Source organism: Rhinolophus ferrumequinum, chromosome 12, assembly GCF_004115265.2.
Source record: "Rhinolophus ferrumequinum isolate MPI-CBG mRhiFer1 chromosome 12, mRhiFer1_v1.p, whole genome shotgun sequence".
Classification (NCBI taxonomy): domain Eukaryota; kingdom Metazoa; phylum Chordata; class Mammalia; order Chiroptera; family Rhinolophidae; genus Rhinolophus; species Rhinolophus ferrumequinum.
The window spans coordinates 20,742,645-20,765,213 of NC_046295.1; the positions used below are offsets into that span (position 1 = coordinate 20,742,645).

Sequence of the window (22,569 nt, forward strand, 5' to 3'; positions counted from 1 at the left end):
TCTCAGTTTTGTTATTTGCTAAATGAGTTAGTTTAGATCATCTATAAACCCTATTGCATTACAGAGAAATGAGTACAGGTATTACATAAGCCTAGCAGCTTCACTTCTTAGCTGTGTGATCTAGATAAGGTATTTCATCTCTTTAAGTGTAGAAATTTCTTATTTGTAAAATCAGGGTAATACTCACTTTTGAAAGTGAGTATTGTAAGAATGAATTAGGGGCTGAAAAGTCAAAAGCCTGGCACATGGTAGATACCCAAAATATACAAGTTCCTTTCTAATTCTAATATTCTATAAGTCTATGCCTGTCCCAGGATTCCTTTGAAGTGTATGATGAGTGTTCTGGTCATTTTCATTAAGGAGGACTGTGGTACATATATGAGGTCTGACAATTAAGTTCGTGAACTTATTTTCAACTGTGTTGCTAACCTTCTTGGATATCAGAGGAGATTATTCATTATGAATTTGTAGCAACCAGACAAACAATTAACCAAGTTTACTATTTCGAAGGGCTGAAAAGGCTGCATGAAAAAGTTAGACAACCTGAACTTTTCACCAACAATTCATGGCTCTTGCATCACGACAATGCAGCAGCTCACACAGCACTGTCTATGAGGGAGTTTTTAGCCAGTAAGCAAATACCTGTATTACAACACCCTCCCTATTCACCTGATCTGGCCCCCAATGACTTCTTTCTTCACCCGAAAATAAAGGAAATATTGAAAGGAAGACATTTTGATGACATTTAGGACATCAAGGGTAACACGACAACAGCTCTGATGGCCATTCCAGAAAAAGAATTCCAAAATTGCTTTTCAGGGTGGACTAGGCTCTGGCATTGGTGCAGAGCTTCCCATGGGGAGTACTTTGAAGGTGACCATAGTGATATTCAGTAATGAGGTATGTAGCACATTTTCTAGGATGAGTTCACGAACTTAATAGTCTGACTTCATAGGTCAAAGCTGTTTACCAGGTCATGGAGTTAGCTGGGAGATGGAGCATATCTCAGTTTTTCTCAATCTGATAAGTTCCAAACACTCTAGAAAACAATAGACTCATCCTTAATCCTTTTCATCTGTTGAACTGATGAAGAATTTTTTTCCTTCAAAAATCTATCAAGCCAGTGCTGTGTTATTAATAACAAGACACAAACCTGCTAACGGTCTTGCTGAACTTTTTCTTAAGAGCTTCAATATAGCAATTATCATGACTATATTGAAGGAATCAAATTCTGGGTTGACCAAATAGGCATTTCTGTTCATACTCACAGTCTTAGGAAAGCAGTTGTGTTACATTAACTATCAGCCAATAAGAAAAGCACATAGCGGTTATGTGACACAATGTGAGTGAAATAGAGCATGTGATTCTTCAGTTCTGGAAGGCCAGCTCAAAGGCCATTTACAATACTGCCAACATTCTCTTTGTCTCCATAGGATGATGCTAGCTTAGAAAAAACGATGATCAACTTAGGGGAAAAAACTCCCTTATGGCCTTTTAAATACACCAGAAGGATGCCAACGAGCAGAAATCAGTCACATCGATTTCTTTTCTTTTATATCTTCCCCAACAATTTGGAGTTCTTAATATTACCTTGTGTTACACATAAGGGTGAAATTGTCCTCAGCTGGGGAATTTAGCTCTTCTGGAAGACTATCACTTTGCCAAAGTAAGGTGGAAGAAAGAACTAAAATTTATTAAATATTTCCCTTGTGTTTCCATTATGGCACTGATTCTTGTTAAGGAATACTGTCAAGTGAGTGTTATTCTTTCTTTTTCTCCCCATTCTTCTGCCTCCCCCACCCCCACTCTGGTTCAAGCCTGTTGTTTCTCAGTCTAGTTGTGTAGGACACAGCTCCCTGGCCCCTGCTGGTATGATGAGCCTTGCGCTCTCCCCGGCTGAGGCAGTCGGTCACCACTCGTCGGTAGGCCGCTCACAGCAGCTCACGGCAGTTCTCGCCAGCTGCTGGCCACTCACGATGGCTGCAGGCCACTCACATTGGCCTCCAGCCGCACATGGCAGCACGCGGGCAGCTTACGCCAACCTCCGGCTGCTCACGGCCGCCCAGCTCCAGGGAGAGCTGTTGTTCACAATCTTAGCTGTAGAGGGCGCAGCTCATTGGCCCATGTGGGAATCGAATTGGCAACCTCCCGCGTTGGGGGCACGGCGTTCCAACCACCTGAGCCACTGGGCCGGCTGTTATGCTTAATTCCTCTTCGTGATTGAGAAACTGAGGCTATGAGAAGTGAGAGAGCTTGCCCAACCACAAAGTGACTAAGAAGCAGAACTCCCAAGTCTGTGTTCTCTCCACGGAGTCATGTTCATATCATACCACTCCCAGAGAGAAAAGTTGAGGCAGAGGGTAAGAAATTGAGAACACATTAAGGAGAAAGGAAAAGGAGAAAGACTTAGGAGGGGTCCAATAAAGACATGTCAGAAAAAGCATTAAAACAGAAAAGAAATGTGTGCAACAGTCTGAAGAAGGCCTAGGGGAGAAAAAAAGCAGAAGGGCCCAAACCACTGGGGAGGAAAACCCCCCAAAACTTGGCTAGCTGCCTGGCAGCAAGCACTGCACAGAGGTCTATATCCACCAGATCCAGCGAGTGAAGGAATCTGTGAATCATTAAAAAAATGTTTATTTCTTTATGCCACAAATGATAAAACAGTTAGTCATAAAATATGAGGGTTTTTTTCCCAGAGTAATTGCTGCAAATATTTTCAACTATTATTCTGCATACTCAGTGTTTAACTGTTGAAAGAGAAATAGTGTATTTCGAACCAAAATTAACCTCCAGTTAGCCACATGGTATGCTGTGTACTTGCATTTAGAGATTAATTCATTTGCAAGACAAAGTTTAGTTAGCTTAGTGCTCTCATAGGTGGCGAGAAACTCTGTCCTCAGAGAAACACAAGTTATTTATCATTTCTTCCTAAAAATTATGGCCCTTTGTTATATAATTTCGGCACCGATAGAACTGTGGCCCATGTCAAGGAAATTGGGATGTTTCTGAAAAGCTGTTCTGTAAAGAACATCCTTTTGTTTCGGCAACAACAATTTTCAAAGCTGAAAGGGAAAAACACACTCATACGAACCGCAAAGCCCTATAAGTAGTTAAGTCTCCGTTCTACATTCGGTCTAGCTTTGTGGTAAGTTAGACTCGTTATGGGGGATATTGATTGGTCCCTCGGGATGTATTTCTGAGAATATACAGCGTTCTGACCAAGTATTTGTCTGGCCAAAGTACAGTCAAGCTTTATAGCTTCCAGAGACCTAACTGTTTAGCCTAAGGACTGGGCATTGTATAGAAAGTCTGCTTTTCGATAGTTCATCCAAAGGAAGGGGTATTATGAGCCTGCAGTTGTACCAGAAAAGAGATCTAATGTTCTTTTCCCAGAATACCTATACCCTGTTATTTGGCAGAATAATCAGAAGTTCCCCAAGATGCCACCCATTAAGGCTGACCTTCAAAAATTTAAAGTGATCTCATTTTCACTTTTTAAAAATAGTGTATTCTCCTGGGAAGAGTACTTTGCCAGAGAAAGGGGAAAGGTGGAAGGGAATGAGGGAGGGTACAACCGCATTACTGAGTCAGGCACCAGACGGAGCACTTTTTATATATTTTTTCAGGTAAACCTCAGAAAAAACCTAAGAGGTGGTATTTTTTTTTTCAATTTAAAAAATAAACATTATTCAATGACTTTTGAAATATTTTATCCCAACCTCATTTTTGGGGGGTAATTTTTTAATTTATATCACTAATAGAATACATGTTCACTGCAAAAAATCTAAAACATTACAAAAGCATAGATATAGGAAAAGAAAATCCCTCTTAAATTACTCAAAATCTCTCTCTCTGCATAGCATGCATATATAATCACTGTGACCAGTTTGATGAGGGTCCTTCAAGACTTGATATGCCACACAGCCAGTCATACTTCAGTGTGGGGATTTTTAAAAAGCTGAGGTCATATCAAATATATTACTCCACAACCTGTTTTCTTTTTCACACTTAATACGTCTTGGAAGAACTTTACAGGTGAGACCTATAGATCTCCCTTATTCTTTATAAAATTTTCAATTATTTTTATTTTTTTTATCAGTTTTAGGTGTATAAAACAACACAGTGAGTAGACATTTACACACCACACAAAGTGATAACCCCTCAAGTCTACCACCCCTCTGACACTGCACGTAACTATTACAATAGCTTTGACCATATTCCCCGTGTTGTACTTTACATCCCACGACTATATATTTTTAAAAATATAGTTAACATTCAATATTATTTTATATTAGTTTCAGGTATACAGCACAGTGGTTAGGCATTTATATAATTTATGAAGTGATCCACCCGATAGGTCTAGTACCCGTCTGACACTATCCATAGTTCTTACAATATAATTGACTGTAGTCCCCATACTATATTTCACATTCCTGTGACTATTTTGTGACTACCAATCTGTACTTTTTAATCCCTTCATCTTTCTCTCCCATCCCCCTACTGCCCTCCCATCTAGCAACCATGAGATTCTTCTCTGTGTCTATGAGTCTTTTTCTGTTTTGTTTACTCATTTATTCCATTCTTTAGATTCTACATATGAGTGAGATCATATGGTATTTCTCTGTCTCTGTCTGACTTATGTCACTTAGCATAATATCCTCTAGGTCCATCCATGTTGTTGCAAATGGAAAGATTTCATTCTTTTTTATGGCCAAGTAATACTCTATTGTATAAATATACCACAATTTCTTTATCCAATCATCTAGTGATCGGCATTTCAGTTGTTTATATATACATATGTGTATATACATATATATATACACATATATATATGTGTGTATATATATGTATATACATATATGTATATATATATACATTTTTTTTTTTAGGGTGGGCAGAGCCAGCTGAGATTTTATTTTGGAGAAAACACTTGACTTGGCTTTTAGTTGGGGGCATGGGTAAGAGGTGGTCCCCAGGCAGTAGACTCCTCCCCCAAGGGTGGGCTGAGGAACGGGGCATCTCCTGTGCCCAATGCTCCCTTGCTCAGCTCCTTTCCCACAGGGTCAGAGGCCAGGAGGGACCCCAGTAACCTAGCCTTTTACTTGGGCAGGACATCAGATGACTCAGACACCAGCTTGCCATCTCGATTGTCAATCTTCTTTACAACCATGGTCTTGGAGAGCTGGTGCTGGTGTGGTTGAAGGAGCCAGAGCCCCCGCCAGAGCTGAAGCTGGACTGGAAGTTTAGGCTATAGTTGAAGCCAGGGCTTGTGAAGTTCCCATAGGCCAGGCTCACCCACCTGAGTACCTGCTGGTGGTCTTGGTACGGATACTTACATTTTGCATTCCAGACTCCAGCCAGCTCTCCTTGCCCTCCAGCAGTTTCCTGTAGGTAGCAATCTCCAATTAGAGGGCGAGCTTGATATTCATGAGTTCCTGGTACTCGTGCTGCTGACGGGCCACGTCCTGCTTGGCAGTTCTCAGAGCAACCTCCAACTCAGCAATCTTGGCCTGAGCATCCTTGAGGGCCAGCTCTCCACGCTGCTCAGCATCAGTGATGGTGGCCTCCAAGGAAGCCCTCTGGCTGTTGAGGGCCTGGATATCAGCCTGGAGTCGGCTGTTCTGGTTCATCTCAGAAATCTCCGTCTTCAGGCAATGCAGGTCATTCCCATGCTTCCCAATCAATGTCTGCAGCTCTTCGTACTTGATCTGGTACATGGTCAGGGAAGATTCTTGATATGATTTCCATTATTTTAAGTTTATTGAGACTTGTCTTGTGGCCTAACATGTGGTTTATCTTGGAAAATGTTCTATGTGCACTTGAAAAGAATGTATATTCTGCTGCTTTGGGGTGAAATGCTCTAAAAATATCAATTAAATCTATCTGTTCCGGTGTGTCCTTTAAGGCTGCTGTTTCCTTATTGATTTTCTGTCTGGAAGATCTGTCCATCGGTGTCAGTGGGGTGTTAAAGTCCCTTACTATGATTGTGTTACTGTTGACCTCTGCCTGTATTTTGGTCAATATTTGTTTTATATATTTAAGTGCTCCTATGTTGGGTCTATTGATGTTTACTAGGGTTATGTCCTCTTGTTAGATCGATCCATTTACCATTCTGTAATATCCTTCTTTGTCTCTTAGTCTTTGTTTTAAAATCTATTTTGTCCAAAATAAGTGTTGCTACCCCAGCTTTATTCTTGTTCCCATTTGCATGAAGTATCTTTTTCCATACCTTTACTTTCAGTCTATGTGTGTGTTTCCATCTGAGGTGGGTCTCTTGTAGATAGCATATGCATGGGTCTTGTTTTCTTAACCATTCATCTACCCTATGTCTTTTGATTGGAGTATTTAATCCATTTATATTTAAAGTAACTATTGATAGGTACATTGTTATTACAATTTTATTATTTGTATTTTGATATTCTTTTGTGTTTGTTTTCCCCCGTCTTTTTCTTTAGAAAGTTCTCTTAACATTTCTTATAGTACTGGCTTGGTTGTAATGAGATTTAGCTTTTTCTTGTCTGTGAAGCTCTTTATCTCTCCTTCAATTTTAATTGATAGCCTTGTTGGATATAGTAGTCTTGGTTGTATGTCCTTGCATTCCATTACTTTGAATATTGCCTGCTACTCTCTTCTGTCCTAAAAAACTTCTATTGAGAAGTAATCTTATAGGAGCTCTCTTGTAAGTAGTTAGTTGACTTTGGCTACTTGTATGATTCTCTTTGTCTTTAAGTTTTGCCACTTTAATTTTAATGTGTCTTGGTGTGGGTCTGTTTAGGTTTATTTTTGGGGGGACTCTGTGCACTTCTGAGTTTATTAGTCTATTTCCTTCATCAGGTTAGGGAAGTTTTCAGTCATTATTTCTTCAAATAGGTTCAAGTCTTTGCTCGCTCTCTTCTCCTTTTTGTACTCTTATAATGCAAATGTTGTTATGCTTGATGTTATCCCAAAGGTCCCTTAAACTATCTTTGTTTTATTTACATTTTTTCTCCTTGGTGTTCTGATCAGGTGTTTTCTGCTACCGTGTCTTCTAAATTGCTGATTCTATCCTCTGCTCCATCTAATCTGCTATTGATTCCTTCTAGTATATTCTTCATTTTCAGTTATTGTATTCATTATTTCTGACTGGTTCTTCTTTATGGTTTCTATGTCCTTCTTTATGCTTACTACCTCTTTGTGGAAGTTCTCACTAGGTTCATTAAGCATTCTTATATCCAGTGTTTTAAATTCTATCTGGTTGCCTCTATTTAATTTTGTTCTTTATCTGGAGGTTTCTCCTGTTCTTTTATTTGGGACATGTTTCTTTGTTTCTTCATTCTGAATACCCATCTGAGTTGGCTTTTATGTATTAGGTAGATCGCCTATGTCTGTTAGTCTTTGCCAGGTGGCTTTAGGTAATATGTGTCTTGTATGGGTCAGTGGTGCAGTCTCCCTGATCACCTGTTTTCAGGAGTGTCCCGTGTATGTGTTGTGCATATTCTCCTGTTGTAGTTGAACCTTGATTGTTTTTGGCATGTCAGTATGTGGGACTGACTCCCAGGCTGTGAGGACTGGCTATGCCCACAGTGTATGAGCTGTTGTGTGGGGGCTGACATCTCAGAGAGGGATTCACCAGAGTGGGCTCTTGTGCCTGTTGAGACTACCCTTTGACTGTGCTGCTTGTGCAGCTAACCGGGTAGTGCTCTGGTGTGCTATGAAGCCAGACTCTGGTTGTGTTGTTTCTGGTATCACTTGGGAGGGGCTTTAATGCAGGCCAATTTCAGCCTTTCCTATGACCTGACTGGGGCTACTTGATAGGATCTACAAAGCTATATGTGATTGGCTGCTGCCTGTGCTGGACCTAGAGGCATGTGGGAGTGGCCTTGCTATGAACTGAGAACTGCTGCTGTAAATATTGGACCTAGGGCAGCTTTGCAAAAGACCTAGGGCCCCCATAGGCCTGTTGCCACCTGCCGTCTGCCCATAATGCTCAGCTGTTGAAAGAACCTCCTTAGATGTGTGGGCCTGGCTGGTTGACCTGGTGTTAAGAGTGTCCCCAGCAACACACTAGGCATGGCTGGTAGTTTATACAAAGTTAATGCAGATTCAGTTCTTGTGCCAGTGCCGGGCATATGACCACTTTGCAAAATGCCCTGAGAACACCACAGCCAGCTACCACTCACCTCAGGCCTGCATATCCCTGAGAGGTGCCCAAGAAAGGCTACAGCACAAATTGTGAAAAACTGTTTACCACCGAATGTTCCTCAGGCTGCTGCAGGCTATCCACTGCTGTAAAAGGCTTCCACAGCTTGTGGGGTGGGGCTGGCCACCCAGGAGCCAAGACTGACCCCGGCTATGCAGCACTAGATGGATGGGGCAGGGATCCAGGGCATCACCACGGTGGTACACATGTGTGGATTTTACCAGACCAATGCAGTCTCAGATTTGGCCCTTTGGGGGAGGGTTCAATGTAGAAAACATGGCACCCATCTGTAGGCTACACCTGAGGTAGGCTCCACCCAGGGACCATGGAAGCTGTCTCTTCAGCTCTTGTCCTGAAGGCACACAGCTCAGTCTTTCCATGTATGTCTCTGGCATCTCTCAAGTTGCTGCCTGTCCACTGGAGCCCAGGCGAGTGCAATCGAATGAGCCTCTGGGTGGGCACTTTAAGAGGATGTTGGGGTTTCCAGCTGTCTTCCATCTCACCCCGATGAGCAGACAGAGTCCTCACTGATTTTCACTGCCAGATATTGTGAGGGCTTCTCAGAACAGGATCCCTGGGCCTGCGAGCCGATGTGGGGCTGGGATCCCTCTGTTTCCAGAGGGATGCATGACACTGAGGTGTCCCTCCAAGTTTTCAACCACTACCTGTGGGTTTGGGGTCAGCCCATTTTGAGTGTCGGCCCCTTCTACCAGTTTCTACTTGGTCTCTTCTTTATATCCTTAGGTATAGCCATTCGGTTCAGCTAGTGTTCAGATGATTATTGAGGTTGACTGTTCTATGATTTAGTTGTAATTCTGATGTGATCCTGGGAGGCACCAGGCATAACATTTACCTACGCCATGATCTTGGACCTTGTCTCCCTTATTCTTTTTAATGATTGTATAGTGTTCCATGGTATGGACATATCTTGATTTATTTAACCAGCCCCCCTCCGTTTGTTTCCAATTTTTAAATTATGATAAACATTGAATTAACAAACATTCCTTGTACATGTATAAGATGGGTATTTTTATAGGTAAGAAAGCTGAGATTGGAAGAGGTTAATGAATTGTGTTTAAAAGCACTTATTTACTAAGTAGCAGCCCAGGACTCAGAATAGCCTATGTTCTTTCTGCTATACAATGCTGCTTTTAGTCTTCAGTGTCCAGAATTGAAAATGAAGAGAGTGTCCTTTAAATCACCCTTCACACATGCTAACTGGACTTCTCACACATACGTTTTGATGACCTCTCCGAGGCTGCCAACATGAAAATGCTTGTGGAATCTAAAGGATAGGAGAGCCTGGGCCCGATTTTGTTACATGAACAAATATATATCAACGTGCAAATGAAATCCTAATAAAGTTACTTGGAATAGACACGTCCTACCAGACTTTAAAATGAGAGCACTCTCTTTTTCAGTGAAAATTAAAGTATAAGGAAAATTCATGTTTTTTCCAGCTAGATCGGTAAATAGGAGGGAAGCATGGATGGATCTGGCAGGAAGCATATTTCTTTGGTCCACTGATAGAGAGCTGAGACAGCCTTGGGGAATGCCCGGGATGCCCTCAGAAAACCCCCTGCAGTAGCTGGAGGTTTCTGAACATTTTTACGAAGAAACCAACATCTTTCCCTCAGGATTTCTTTCCCACTCAAGAGACTTCGTACCTGAAGCTAAGTAATCCCTCTATTGCCATTTATACATTCAGTCTGAGATTGACTGGCTGTGAGACTGGGAGAAGAGAAATACACAGAAGGGGTGGTTAGAGCTGCCCCACTTTCTGTCAGCCTTCTATTCTTCTAAATAATGCGCATCACCCTTAGTGAGAAGCTAAGAATTCCCCTTACAAAATAACATTTGGGGTTAAATACACACTCGTCAACACAAATAAATACCTCTTTTCCCATAATGTACCGTATACCATACTTCATAAAGTGACCCATTAGGGCCCCAAATAGCCATGCTACTTCTTGCCTCACCCTTCACACATGCTAATTAGACCCAACATCACAGGGAATTTCCTGACCACACCATATAGAGCAGCCTCACCCATGTCACCCTCTATCCTATCACCCTACTTTATTTCTTTCATAATCTTTCACTACCTGAAATTGTCATACTTCTCTTTATTTGCCTTCTACCACTAGAATATAAGCTTTATGAGAAGAGTACCTTCTCTTTTTTTGTCACAATTTTACCCCAGTGCTTAGAAAAAGTGCCTGGTACATACTCTGTTTCCCCGAAAGTGAGACCTAGCTGGACCATCAACTCTAATGTGTCTTTTGGAACAAAAATTAATATAAGACCTGGTATTATATTATATTATATTATAATATATTATATTATATTATATTATATTATATTATATTATATTATATTATTATTATAAAGACCTGGTTTTATTATATGTGCTGCCGAAGGGAGCACTACCCGGTTTTATATTATAGTAAAATAAGATCAGGTCTCATATTAATATGTGCTCCAAAAGACACATTAGAGCTGATGGTCTGTCTAGGTCTTATTTTGGAGGAAACACAGTAGAAGGCCACAGTAGAAATTATTGAATGAATTCCATTTTTTTCATAACACTCTCTCTCGTTGTAGCCTAGAAAAAAATTCCATCACCTTGAAAGGCTTAGATCAAGTGTTACCTTATTTAGGATGTCACTCATTCATTCATCATATGTGTTGAATGTTTAGAGGTTACCATGTGATAGAGGTTACCAAACTTCATCTGTTCACAACCCCTTTAATGTCCTGGTAATTTTTCTTATGGCATCTCCAGGTCTAACAGTTCCATTTATCACATAGTTAGGTCCAAATAACGTAATAGGTATTTGTTCTCTAACAACTTAGCAGCAAGTTGAAAAAAAAAACCTCAACAAACTGTGTGTGTGTGTGTGTGTGTGTGTGTGTGTGTATACATATATAACTTGAAAGAAAAATAACATTTTTAAAAAGAATTCATAAATAGCGTTTACTTACTAATGGTATGTGTGAATCTGTTGGGCACTGCACAACTTCTTAAAGTCTGAAATCAGATTGGACAATGCCACCCTCACTTGCTGTCTTATGTTCTCACAACATTTGCTGTTTATCGAAGCAAACCCAACTTTATAAAGATATCATGGAAAGAAATACAGCATGATCTAGGAGTTTGCAAGTGTCCAACAGATGCAAGTATTTTTATGTTTCCCATGAATATTTAAAATATCCCTCAGAAGCCCTGTGAGTTTGCTGTTTCTTGGTACACAGTTTTAGAAGCACAGTATTAGGAACTTCGTGTTAGGCACTGGGTGTACAGTGGTGAGAAAAATCAGACATGGTCCATTTGTGAACTCTTAGTACTTTGTGCTTACCTTCATACTGGCAGTGTTTTACAACATTTTAATTAATTTTGTGTTGTGTATCTGTCTTTTATACTACACTTTGATTTCCCTGAGGATGAGTACCTCTCTTTTTATTCATAGCAGAAGCTCCTAACATCCCTAAAGTGGAGCAAGAATGGAATGCTCAATAAACTTTGGTTAAATACTGAAAGATTAAATGAGAGAATGAGTAAGTGAACAAATGAATGGCTCTGACAAGTAGCACAATGTCTTATTTTCAGCTACCAGAATAAAGACTTGATTATGTGAAAGTTCACCTCCTTCCTATCTTAGATGTACCTGTTGGATGGAAAAACGGCCCCGCATGCTGGCCCACTGACTGCCTCCTGCAGTTGCTATTATTTACTACAGCATCTATCTAGACTCCAAGGGTATTGCACTGGTCAGAATGTTGTTCCAGTAGTTTGTGTTTTTTTTTCCAAATTCTGACCAAAGAAGGTCTGTAATAGAATGTTCATCCCTTCCATGTGCTACTCTTTGACTCTTGACATAAAGCATAAATGTGCTCTGATTTTATGCTGTACAAAGGTCCTAAAAGAAAAATGGATAAATGGGTCAAATGGGAATTTACCTTGTATCAACCATTAATGACCATTTGAAAGACTCTATGAATGCCATGCACCTTTACAACCTCAATGATGAGAATTACTGGTTAAGATGGATGGTCAAGGTCTGTAGCAAGGACAGGAACTTTGCTTCTACTGTCCACATTGGCTCCCTCACTCTGACTCTATAGCTGGTTGTAAATCTTTTCACTAAGTATTACCAGTCACTAAACTATCATAGATATTTTCATTGGTCTGCATTCAGATCCAAATCCAGGACAGCCTAGACATAATACTTTTGAAGAATTAAAGAATTTTTGAGCTGGAAGGGACCTTTGAGATCATTCAGTTCAACACTGTCATTGTTTGGGTGCAGAAACTGAGGTCCTCAAAATTATGGACTTGCCCTGGATCATTCTGTTCTCTCTGGCCATATAACTGCTGCATTTGTCTCCTGTTGGAACGTTGCACATAAGACATTCCATAGTAATAATGCTGGAAACCATAAAAGTAGATTGTATCAAATTGAGAATGAAGCAAGATGGTTTAAGAAAAGATATTCTACTTCTAAAACATATCTCAAATCTTCCTATCAGTGCCACTCTAATCTAAGAAACCATCAGTGCTCACCTGAACTACTGCAATAGCTTCCAAACTATCATTCCTGCTTCCACTCCCTTCTTTGCCATCTATCTCCAGAGTGACCTTGCAATCAAACCTATCTTTTGTAATAAGTCTAACACTCTTCTCCCCTCCTTAAAGTTTTCCAGTAGTTTTCTTTTATACTTAAAATGTAACACTCTACAATATCCTGCGTGATCTAACTCCTGTCTACATTAAGATACATTTTTTTCTTATCTTCCAATACTCTTCCCCTGTAACTATCCTCAAGATATACTGGACTTCATTTTTCTTTGAATACTCCAAATTCCTTCACAGTTCAGAGCCTTTGCACTAGCTGTTCCTTCTATCTGGATTGCTCTGCCTCTGATAGTTACAGAGCTAGTTCCTTCTAGTCATTCAAATATCATTCTGCAAGTGAACTTCCCTGACCATTCAATCTTTGAAGTGGCCGCCAATCACATAACTCTCTGCAGAGCACTGATCATTACCCGATATTTTTTTCTTTTAAATAATTTGTTTACATGATTTTGTAATCTGATTTCCTACATTAGAATGAAAGCTTCAGGAAACTAGGTCTTAGTCTTCTTCACCAATGTTTCCCAGCACCGAGAACAATTCATGTGCTTACTTATTTTTGGAGTTAATGGGTGATGTTTTGTTTTCATGCACTAACAACATTTTTAGTTGTATCAACCATGCCTTAGAAGACAGAAACTCCTTGTTCACTCACCTCCCTAGGAGTTCTAAAGAGATATGAAAATGTGGCTTCCCAAATGTAATCTTATAGTTGTTTTTTTTTTTTTAAAGAATTGCAGTGGAGCAATAAAATCTTAATAAAGAATTGAAAAGCACCATCCACTCTCACAAGCACCTTAGCCTATTATGTTGCCAACTGTGGTCACTGTCTCATAAATCTCAAATCTTATGAAGATTAAGGATAGTGACAAAAAAAACCCCCACAAAAAACAGTTTATGAGCCACAGCAATAGTCTAAATACTTTGGAAGTCAATTGAAAATGCCTACTTAAAATCAAGGGGTTCATATTTCTGGTCAAGATGGCAAAGTAGGTAAGTGCTATGCTTTCCTCCACTTAGGACCACATCAAATTTACAAATAAACTAAACAATAACCATCATTGAGAATACCCTGAAGTCTAGCTGAACAGAAGTCCTACAACTAAGGATATACAGAAGAAGTCACCTCGAGATTGGTAAAAGGGCCAGAGATGTAGAATGGACTGGTCCCACACCTCATGTGGTGGTTAAAAATTGGGAAGGATATCTCAATAGCAGAGGTCCCTGGAGGAGTAAAGAGTCCCAGCCCCATGCCAGGCTCCCCAGCCCAGGATTCCAGTCCTGGGAAGAGAAGTCCCCACAACTCCTGGCTGTGAAAACCAGTGGAGAGTGTGGCTGAATGAGAAGAGGGCAGCTGGAGTTCCAGGCATTACTCTTAAAGGGCCTGTTCACAGAATTCCTCACTTATGGAGCTCCAGCACTGCGGCAGCAGCTCATAAGGTGGCAGGGACATAACAGGAGGAACTAAATTGTCTGGCTGTACGACAAAGGCTGGAAGGGCAGCTTTCTTCCAGAGAGAATTGCTGGAAGAATCCATTATCTTTGTTGAGCTCTCAACCCTCTCCACGCACAGATGCAGTTGGCGACCATATCTGAGTCTCCATCAGCATGGCGAACACTGTTCACCGCTTTCTGGTGATTCCTTGAAAACCTGCCCCATCAAACTTGTGGACCCATTCAAGCCACTTCTAGTGGTTTTTCCATACAAACAGCCCATCTTGGCTCATGATGCAGACTTTCCTAAAATCTCTCAAAGGTTCACAAAACCCAAACAGGAAGCATCTGGCCTCGATGTGCCCTGTACCAATTGCTAAGCAGCCCTGAGCTCAGCACTAGTGTCAGCCAGCTTCTGTTTGCAGCTTGGCCTCTCAAGGCATCTCCAAGCCTAGTGTGGATGGCTGCCATGTGAGGATTGCTCATGCCAGGTGACCCCAGGCAAGGCACAATCTGCAGTTGAACTTGGCCTATGGTGGGTCCCCTCTCAGGAGGACCTGGACCGGCACAACAGATGGCCAGTTTCAGACTGAGCCAGAACACCATTCAGGATGAAACACTGAGGATGAAACACCCAAAGGGCAGACTAGGCAGGCACCAGAACCTGCTAAAGAGAATACTGCTCCATAGGGTCAGGCCCTATACAATAGGGCCTCCACTGACTTACTGCCAGTTCTCACAACTAACCGAGGGTCAATCCCTCCCATTGACATGAAAACAGCAACTAAGGCTCTACTACAACAGGAAGGCACACACAATACACAGAAGAAAAATACATGGAGCATCCAGCTCAGGTGACCATGGAGAGTGAACCAGTGGGCCCCACAGGACACCTACTACATATGGCCACTATACTAAAACCAGGAGACCTAGTAGTCTTACCTAATACATAGAAACAAACACAAGGAGGCAGCCAAAATGGGGAGACAAAGCAACATGTCCCAAATAAATGAACAGAACAAAGGTCCAGAAAAAGAACTAAACAAAATGGAGACGAGCAACCTATGAGACAGAGAGTTCCAAACACTGGTTATAAGGATGCTCAATGATCTCAGGGAGAACTTTGACAAAGAGATAGGAAGCATAAAAATGGAGATGGAAACCATAAAAAATAACCAGTCAGAAATGAAAAATACAACTGAAATAAAAAATACACTGGTCAAAAACCAACAGCAGATTGGACAAAGCAGAGGATCAAATCAGTGATTCAGAAGACAAGGTAGCACAAAACACCCAATCACAATAGTGCAAAGAAAAAAGAATCCAAAAACCTGAGGATAATTTAAGGGACCTTTGGGACAACATCAAGCATACCAACATTCGCATCATTGGCATACTAGAATGAGAAGAGAAAGAGCAAGGAATTGAAAACCTACTTGAAGAAATAATAACTGAAAACTTCCCTAACCTGGCCAAGGAAATACACATACAAGTCTCGGAAGCATAGAGAGTTGAACCCAAAGAGGCCCACACCAAGACACATCATAATTAAAATGCCAAAGATAAAAGATAAAGAGAGAAACTTGAAAGCAGCAAGAGAAAAGTAGTTCGTTTCCTACAAGGGAGCTCCCATATGACTGTTAGCTAATTTCTCAACAGAAGCTTTGCAGGCCATAGACAACAGTTTAGTGGTTACCAGAGGGTAAGGGGTGGGGGGTGGCAGATGAGGGTAAATGGGATCAAATATATGGTGATGGAAGGAGAACTGACTCTGGGTGGTGAACACACAATGTGATATATAGATGATGTATTATAGAATTGTACACTTGAAACCTATGTAACTTTACTAACCATTGTCACCCCAATAAACTTTAATTAAAAAAACAAAAACAAAAACAAAAACACAACTTTTCAGGCCAGAAGGGATTAGCATGAAATATTCAAAGTAATGGAAACAAGGACCTACAACCAAGATTACTCCACCCAGCAAAGCTATCATTTAGAATTGAAGGACAGATAAAGAGCTTCCCAATACCAAACCAGTATTACAAGAAATGTTAGAGTGACTTCTTAAAGGAAAAGAAGAAAAGATATCAAACACATGAATAATAAAATGGCAGTAACTACACATCTATCAACAATTATTTTAAATGTAAATGGAGTAAATGCTCCAATCAAAAAAAATAGGGTAGCTGAATGTATAAGAAAACAAAACCCTATATAAGCTGCTAACAAGAGGCTTGTCCCCACTATGCTTTCTCACATTGGTTGCCTGTAGGTTGGCTCATTTCATGTAGTCCCTTTGAGTTGTTCTTATTCATTGGAGTTAGGCTGCCATTGGCTCTTATTTCTTGGTTCTGGGGCTGTTTTCTCCATGTGTATTACTTGTTCATTCAAAGTGAAGGTATTATTAAGAAGATATGATTTTTCAGGTAGTAGAGTAGCTAAGGTTAAAAATAAAGCCAGAAATAGGAGATCTGATTTTAATTTGGACGAAAACAGTTTGAAAGAAAATATTTAGAATACTAATTTCATTGATTATCTACTTGAGGATTTCTGATGTTCTTTAAAATCTGTTTTTACATGGAATAGGGCAGGGCAGTCACTTCTTTATTGTAGTAGAGGGCAATCGGGCTTTTTTATTTCAAGCCTTTTGCTTTTGAGTTTTAAAAGTAGTTTTAATTAACGAAGTAACAACAATTTAAAAAATTGAAATGAAAAATTTATGATGAAAAATAGCAATCTGTGCCTCCTCCTTCCCCAATCCTGTCTCATTTCCTAGAGGTAAGTTTCAAGTCTTCTAGCTGTTTTTCATATTTATCTCCATATTTCTAAAATAACATCCTTATACTGCTATTTTTTTATTTTTCATTTTAGATTTTGTCTATTCCTACTATGAACTATTATATATCTCCCTTTATATCTCTCTATATATTTCCAACACAGTTATGTGACAAAATTTAATTAAATCAAATTGCAGTGTTTGCGTTAGTATGGCTGTGTACATGTTGTTCATAGGCACGGCACAAATTAGGCTATAATTACATTTCATGTTGAAAGAAACACAGACTAAAAGTAAAGGGATAGGAAAAGATATTTCATGAAAATAGAAATTTAAAAAAAAAGGCTGGGGTAGCAATACTTATTCTGGACAAAATAGACTTTAAAACATAGGTTACGACAAGAGATAAAGAAGGACCCAGTAATCCCCCTTCTGGGTATTTATCTGAAGAATCCCCAAACACTACTTTGAAGGGACATATGTATCCATATGTTCATTGAAGCATTTGTTTACAATAGCCAAGATATAGAGGCAACTTGGGTGTCCATCAATGGATGAATGGATAAAGACAAGGTGATATATATATATATATATATATATATATATATATATATATATATACACATACATACATACACACACACACACACACACACACACAATGGCATATTATTTAGCCATAAAAAGGAATGGAATCTTGTCATCTGCAACAACATGGATTGACCCAGAGGGTACTATGTTGAGTGGAGTAACTCAGCCAAGAAAAGACAAATGCCATATGATTTCACTTATATGTGGAATCTAAAGACAAAATAAACAAAGAAACAAAACAGAAACAGACTCATATATACAGAGAATATTTTGATGGCTGCCAGATCTGAGGGGGGTTAGAGGGCGTGGGTAAAAAAGGGGAAGGGATTAAGCAGTACAAATTAGTAGTTACAAAATAGTCATGGGATATAAAGTATAGCATAGGGAATATAGTCCCTATTACTGTAATAACTATGTATGGTGTCACATGGGTACTGGATTTATTAGGGTGATCACTTCATAAGTTATATAAATGTCTAATCACTCTGTGTACCCTTGAAACTAATATAATATTGTACGTCAACTGTAATTGAATAAAAAAATCAAAGAAATCAAGGGGTACAGATTAGAGATTCAATTTGAATATACATGAAGTTGTAACCTAATAAGAAATTTTTGATGGGCCCCAGGGAAGATCTCTGAGACCTAAATAACTCACTTAATTGGTTTGCTAGTTCACACCTACTGTTTCTCCCAAAAGTATGCTTAGTCTTTCCTTCCAGAGAGAGAGAGAGCCTTGCAATTTTCCTAGGAAAAAAGCAGGGACTGTGAAATGGGAAAAGTTGGATGAACTATGTCCTTCAGAAGAAAAACAGTCTACTTGGACCAGCTAGAAATAGTATAAGAAGGTGTCCTGCTATAAGAACTATGCAAACATTACGGGAACGTTAACTTTCTCATATTAATGCACTGTCTGTAGAGTAATTAACAATAAAACTTTAAAAGTACATGAACTAATTTCAGGGGAAGCCAGAAAATTTGGGAAACTGAGGAGACGTTTTCTCCTCCTTGGCCTTGGGGAACAAGAACCCAAAGAAATATTGCAACAATGTAGTAGCTCTAAGAAAAATAAAACAAGTGTGAATCTCTGTAACGGAAGTGGTTCAGAAGAGCCCTAGGAAGCTGGCCAGGGAGTAAGGAGTGACCCATGAAATTTAGCTAACAAGAAACCCTCCAATTATTCTGAAAGGAGTATCTAAAAAGGGAATATTTAACTGAACTTCTTAGTTTGAAAAAGTGGAATGTGATTATGAAAAGATCCTTTCTTACAAGATTTTTAATTTGTTTTTTTGGCAATGTTGCTTCTGTCATGGCCAAAAGCCAGAAAGAAGAAAAAAAAAAAAGCTTCAAATTATTTGAAGACTCTTGGTTCTCATAAAATAGTCAGTGTCAGTTTGATTCTAGAAGCTATAAAGAGTTGGCTCAAGTAATGCTACAGGTTTTAAGTCACATTAGGTCAGAGTCATAGTCTGCATATATCCATGGAAATACTTATAATGATAGCAAGGAAATTGTGGGCTGTTTCTGAAGGGCTTTAAGGAAAGCGTAGGTAAACATCTGCTCAAGATGCTTTAGGCATTCATCTACTTAGGTGAGTTTGGACCCTTTCCACTATTCTAAAAGCTAGAAAAAAAAGGAGTAGAAGGTAAGGAGATTCTTTAATAACATTATGGTGTTTCTTTTTTTAAACTGATGTATGAGATATCACTACAATAAAAGAGATAATAAAGAAAATCAATGAGCTAACGTATAGTTCCATGAAAATTTTTTTTCATAACATTTCTAAAACACATAAGTCAATACCATTTAACAAAACAAAACAAAAACTTTATAGCTCTTTGATTCTTTTAATCAGTCCATAGTTCAGTGAGGGTGTGTGGTTGTGTGTGTGTGTGTGTGTGTGTGGTGGACAAAGATACCATGTTACCTGGCACCTACTGTCCTAAATGGAAAGAGAGAAATGAACTAGGCAAAATTTTCCATTGAAAAATTACTATTATTCTCAATAATCATGAATTCTCCCTCTTTATACTCTCCCTGGTCAGGCATTTAAAAATATACACTTTTCATTCATTTTAGTCTCTCATCTCATCTATCTTCTGATCGTGGGTCACTTCCAATATCCATTTTCACTTCCTATGTCCGTATTCTCTATTAATGCTTCAGTGCAGGACAGAGTCCTAACACCCTGTTGACCATGCTCCCTGTCAGATCAGGCTTTAACCTTGCTGAGCCCTCTTTACTGCCCAATGACTCTTCTATTTTGCTTTGCTGGCTTCCACTCAATTTCCTCAGTGGCTATTCTAGGCCTTATGCTCACTTTCCCAAGGTTGAATCACCTCCATCACTTTCAGCAGAAGACTTTGAAACCTCTGCAGAGAAGCTTGAGACAGTTCTTCGTGAGCAGTCTCCACTTTTCTCTTTTTTAGAAATCTTTCTATACCCTCATCTTATGTTTCTTAATTTGTATCTGTTTTCTAAGAATGAAGTACATGTCCTTCTTCTTTTTCAAGATTCCTGTTCTTATTATCACCCACTATCTCCTTTGGGACCTGTGGCATCAAGTATATCTACTCTCACCTCAACATATGGTCACTCTGTAGATCACTCATCTCTCACCTGTCTCTCATTGTAAACAAAGAACCCACCACCCTTCCATGACTCCACAAATAATGAGATATCTCTGTTAACACCTTATAGAAATAGCTTATACCCATCGACTCCATTTCCTCATGAATATATTTCTTTCCCCCCTGTGATCTTAATTTCATTCCTAATGCACTATAGAAACTATTCCCCCATTGGCCTTTTTTCATACTTTAACCTCTTGGCAACATTTATCCTACTGAATGTCTTCAGGAATTCTCTTTTATTTCTCCTTCTACTTGTCTCGTGGTGTCTCTGAGGGCTTACCTGGCACTATGTTCTCTTTCTCTCCGTAAACAGATATTCACCAAAGTTCTGAGGATTCCTTCTCTCATCAAGTTATACACTCCATTGAACAAACCAAATCTTCAAATTCTATATTGCTTACTTTGTGTTTTCAGGGCTTGAGCTTCGATCTCTTTCCTTAGATCAAACCCCCATTGCCTAGTTGAATATACCACCTACAAGATCAGCCTGCGTGTCCAATTCAGTGGTGTCCCTAAATAAAATTTATTATTTTCTTCTCCCAAACCTCCTCCCAGCTTTCTTATTTTTGATAATGACATTTGCCATTCTTCCAAGCAGCCTGGATACTCATTTAGCATTTGGCAAATATCCACTATATGTTAACTTACTTTATGTAAGTCAACAGTGCTTAGCCTTGGGGATACAGGAGTGGACAAGCTGAATGAGGCTCCTCTCCTCATGGAATTTACATTCTAGAGTGGTGGGAAAACAGGAAACAAACAAGTAATTAAATAAGATAAATTTGGGTTGAGGTAAGTGCTATAAAGGAAGTAAAAGGTGATTGACAGACTATTTGTGAGGGATGGGTTTGGGCAGCGGGACAATTCCGTTAGATAAAATGGTCAAGGAACCCTACCTGAGGAGGTGGCATTTGAGCTGAGACTGGAATAAAGAAAATGCCCATCACGCATTATGCGAAAGAAAGAGCTTCTCTAACAGAAGGATCAGCAAGAGCATGAGCTCAAATATGCACACACCTGTTTTCTTTATTCTCAGTTCAACTCATCACTCGGGTTTTAATTGCTTCAGTCTTGCTGAGTGAACTTTTCATCTCTCTTTTATCTAGTCCCTCCTGGTTAAACAAACTCCTATTACTGCTTGCTCCCCATTTATTTCCTGTCCCAGTGCATCCCTCATATCACGACTGAAGTGAAACTATAATATCATACTCTCACTCAAAAACCTCTAGTGACCCCTCTTTATGCACTGAACAAATATAAATTTGGAAGCATAACATTCAAATCTGCTCATGGTGTAACCTCAAAATATTTTTCAATTCTTCTCCATATTGATAAGCACAATCCTACCAAAATTAGTGTTCAGAACACACCTTACACGTTTCTGCCTCCAAAGTTGCCCAGTACGTCTCCTCCACTTGGAATGGCTGTCACCCCCTTCCACCCAATCTAGGCCACTCACAGCCCTCCCAGACCTCTTCGCCCGACCTCAAATCACCTTTTCCTTGAAGACCCTTCAGATTTCTCTGTGTTTAATCCACAAAGAACTCCATCCTTTTCTTACAGCAGTTGTCATATTTTGACCGAGAATGTGGCTATATGCACATCTGTCTTTTCTCTTTACATTTCTTACTATATCACAGATGTCTTAAGACAGTGACCACATGTTGTTTATCCTTGTACTACTGTAGTGCCTCACACATAGTTGGCATTGAATCATATATGTCGAATGAATGAATGAATCTGAGTTTGAGTAACTAACACTTATTTCATAATACCCCAAGTGATTTCTCTTTTGTCATTTCTTTTACTTGTTCTTAAGAGACTGAAATATAAAAAGTCAGAAAGCAGAGAGGAAATACACACAGTCCTTGTTTTGAAATAGTCAAGTTAGTTTCCATCTGGTTAAATTTGTATAAGTTTATATTGAGGAACATTAAAAATACTTATTTTTCAATGCTGCATAATTTGGATAGTGAGTCAAATCACTCTTAGTGAAATGAGAGTTGATTGATTTCTGCTCAGGATACATAAAACTGCTTAGCATTATTCATTGCTTTAAAAAATACATAATCACAATCACAGAACCTCAATACTTACCACATTACTGCATGTTCTGTATCGAATATTTCTTCCCTCACAGCTCCTAGATGACAAAAAAACAAAACAAAACAAAACACACCTCATTATTACCTATGCAAGGCTCAGTATTCGAACTATTTTCTTAGAAAAAGAATTCTCTCTTAATACTCATATAAGAGTCTTTCTTTTCTTCTGTGTATGTTCTTTAGAGGAGTTACTATCAAATACTAAATTGTGC

General features: G+C 39.4%; 1 protein-coding gene across 3 annotated transcripts in view; it reads right to left on the bottom strand.

Annotated features, from left to right (window-relative positions):
- Positions 1–22,569, bottom strand: part of ADAMTSL1 (ADAMTS like 1) — an 887,009-nt gene that overhangs the window by 305,708 nt on the left and 558,732 nt on the right. For all 3 annotated transcript variants that reach the window (XM_033123965.1, XM_033123964.1, XM_033123966.1), the window contains one exon: positions 22,350–22,395. In XM_033123965.1, coding sequence (XP_032979856.1) covers positions 22,350–22,395 — 46 coding nt within the window. The remainder of the gene's footprint in view (positions 1–22,349; positions 22,396–22,569) is intronic.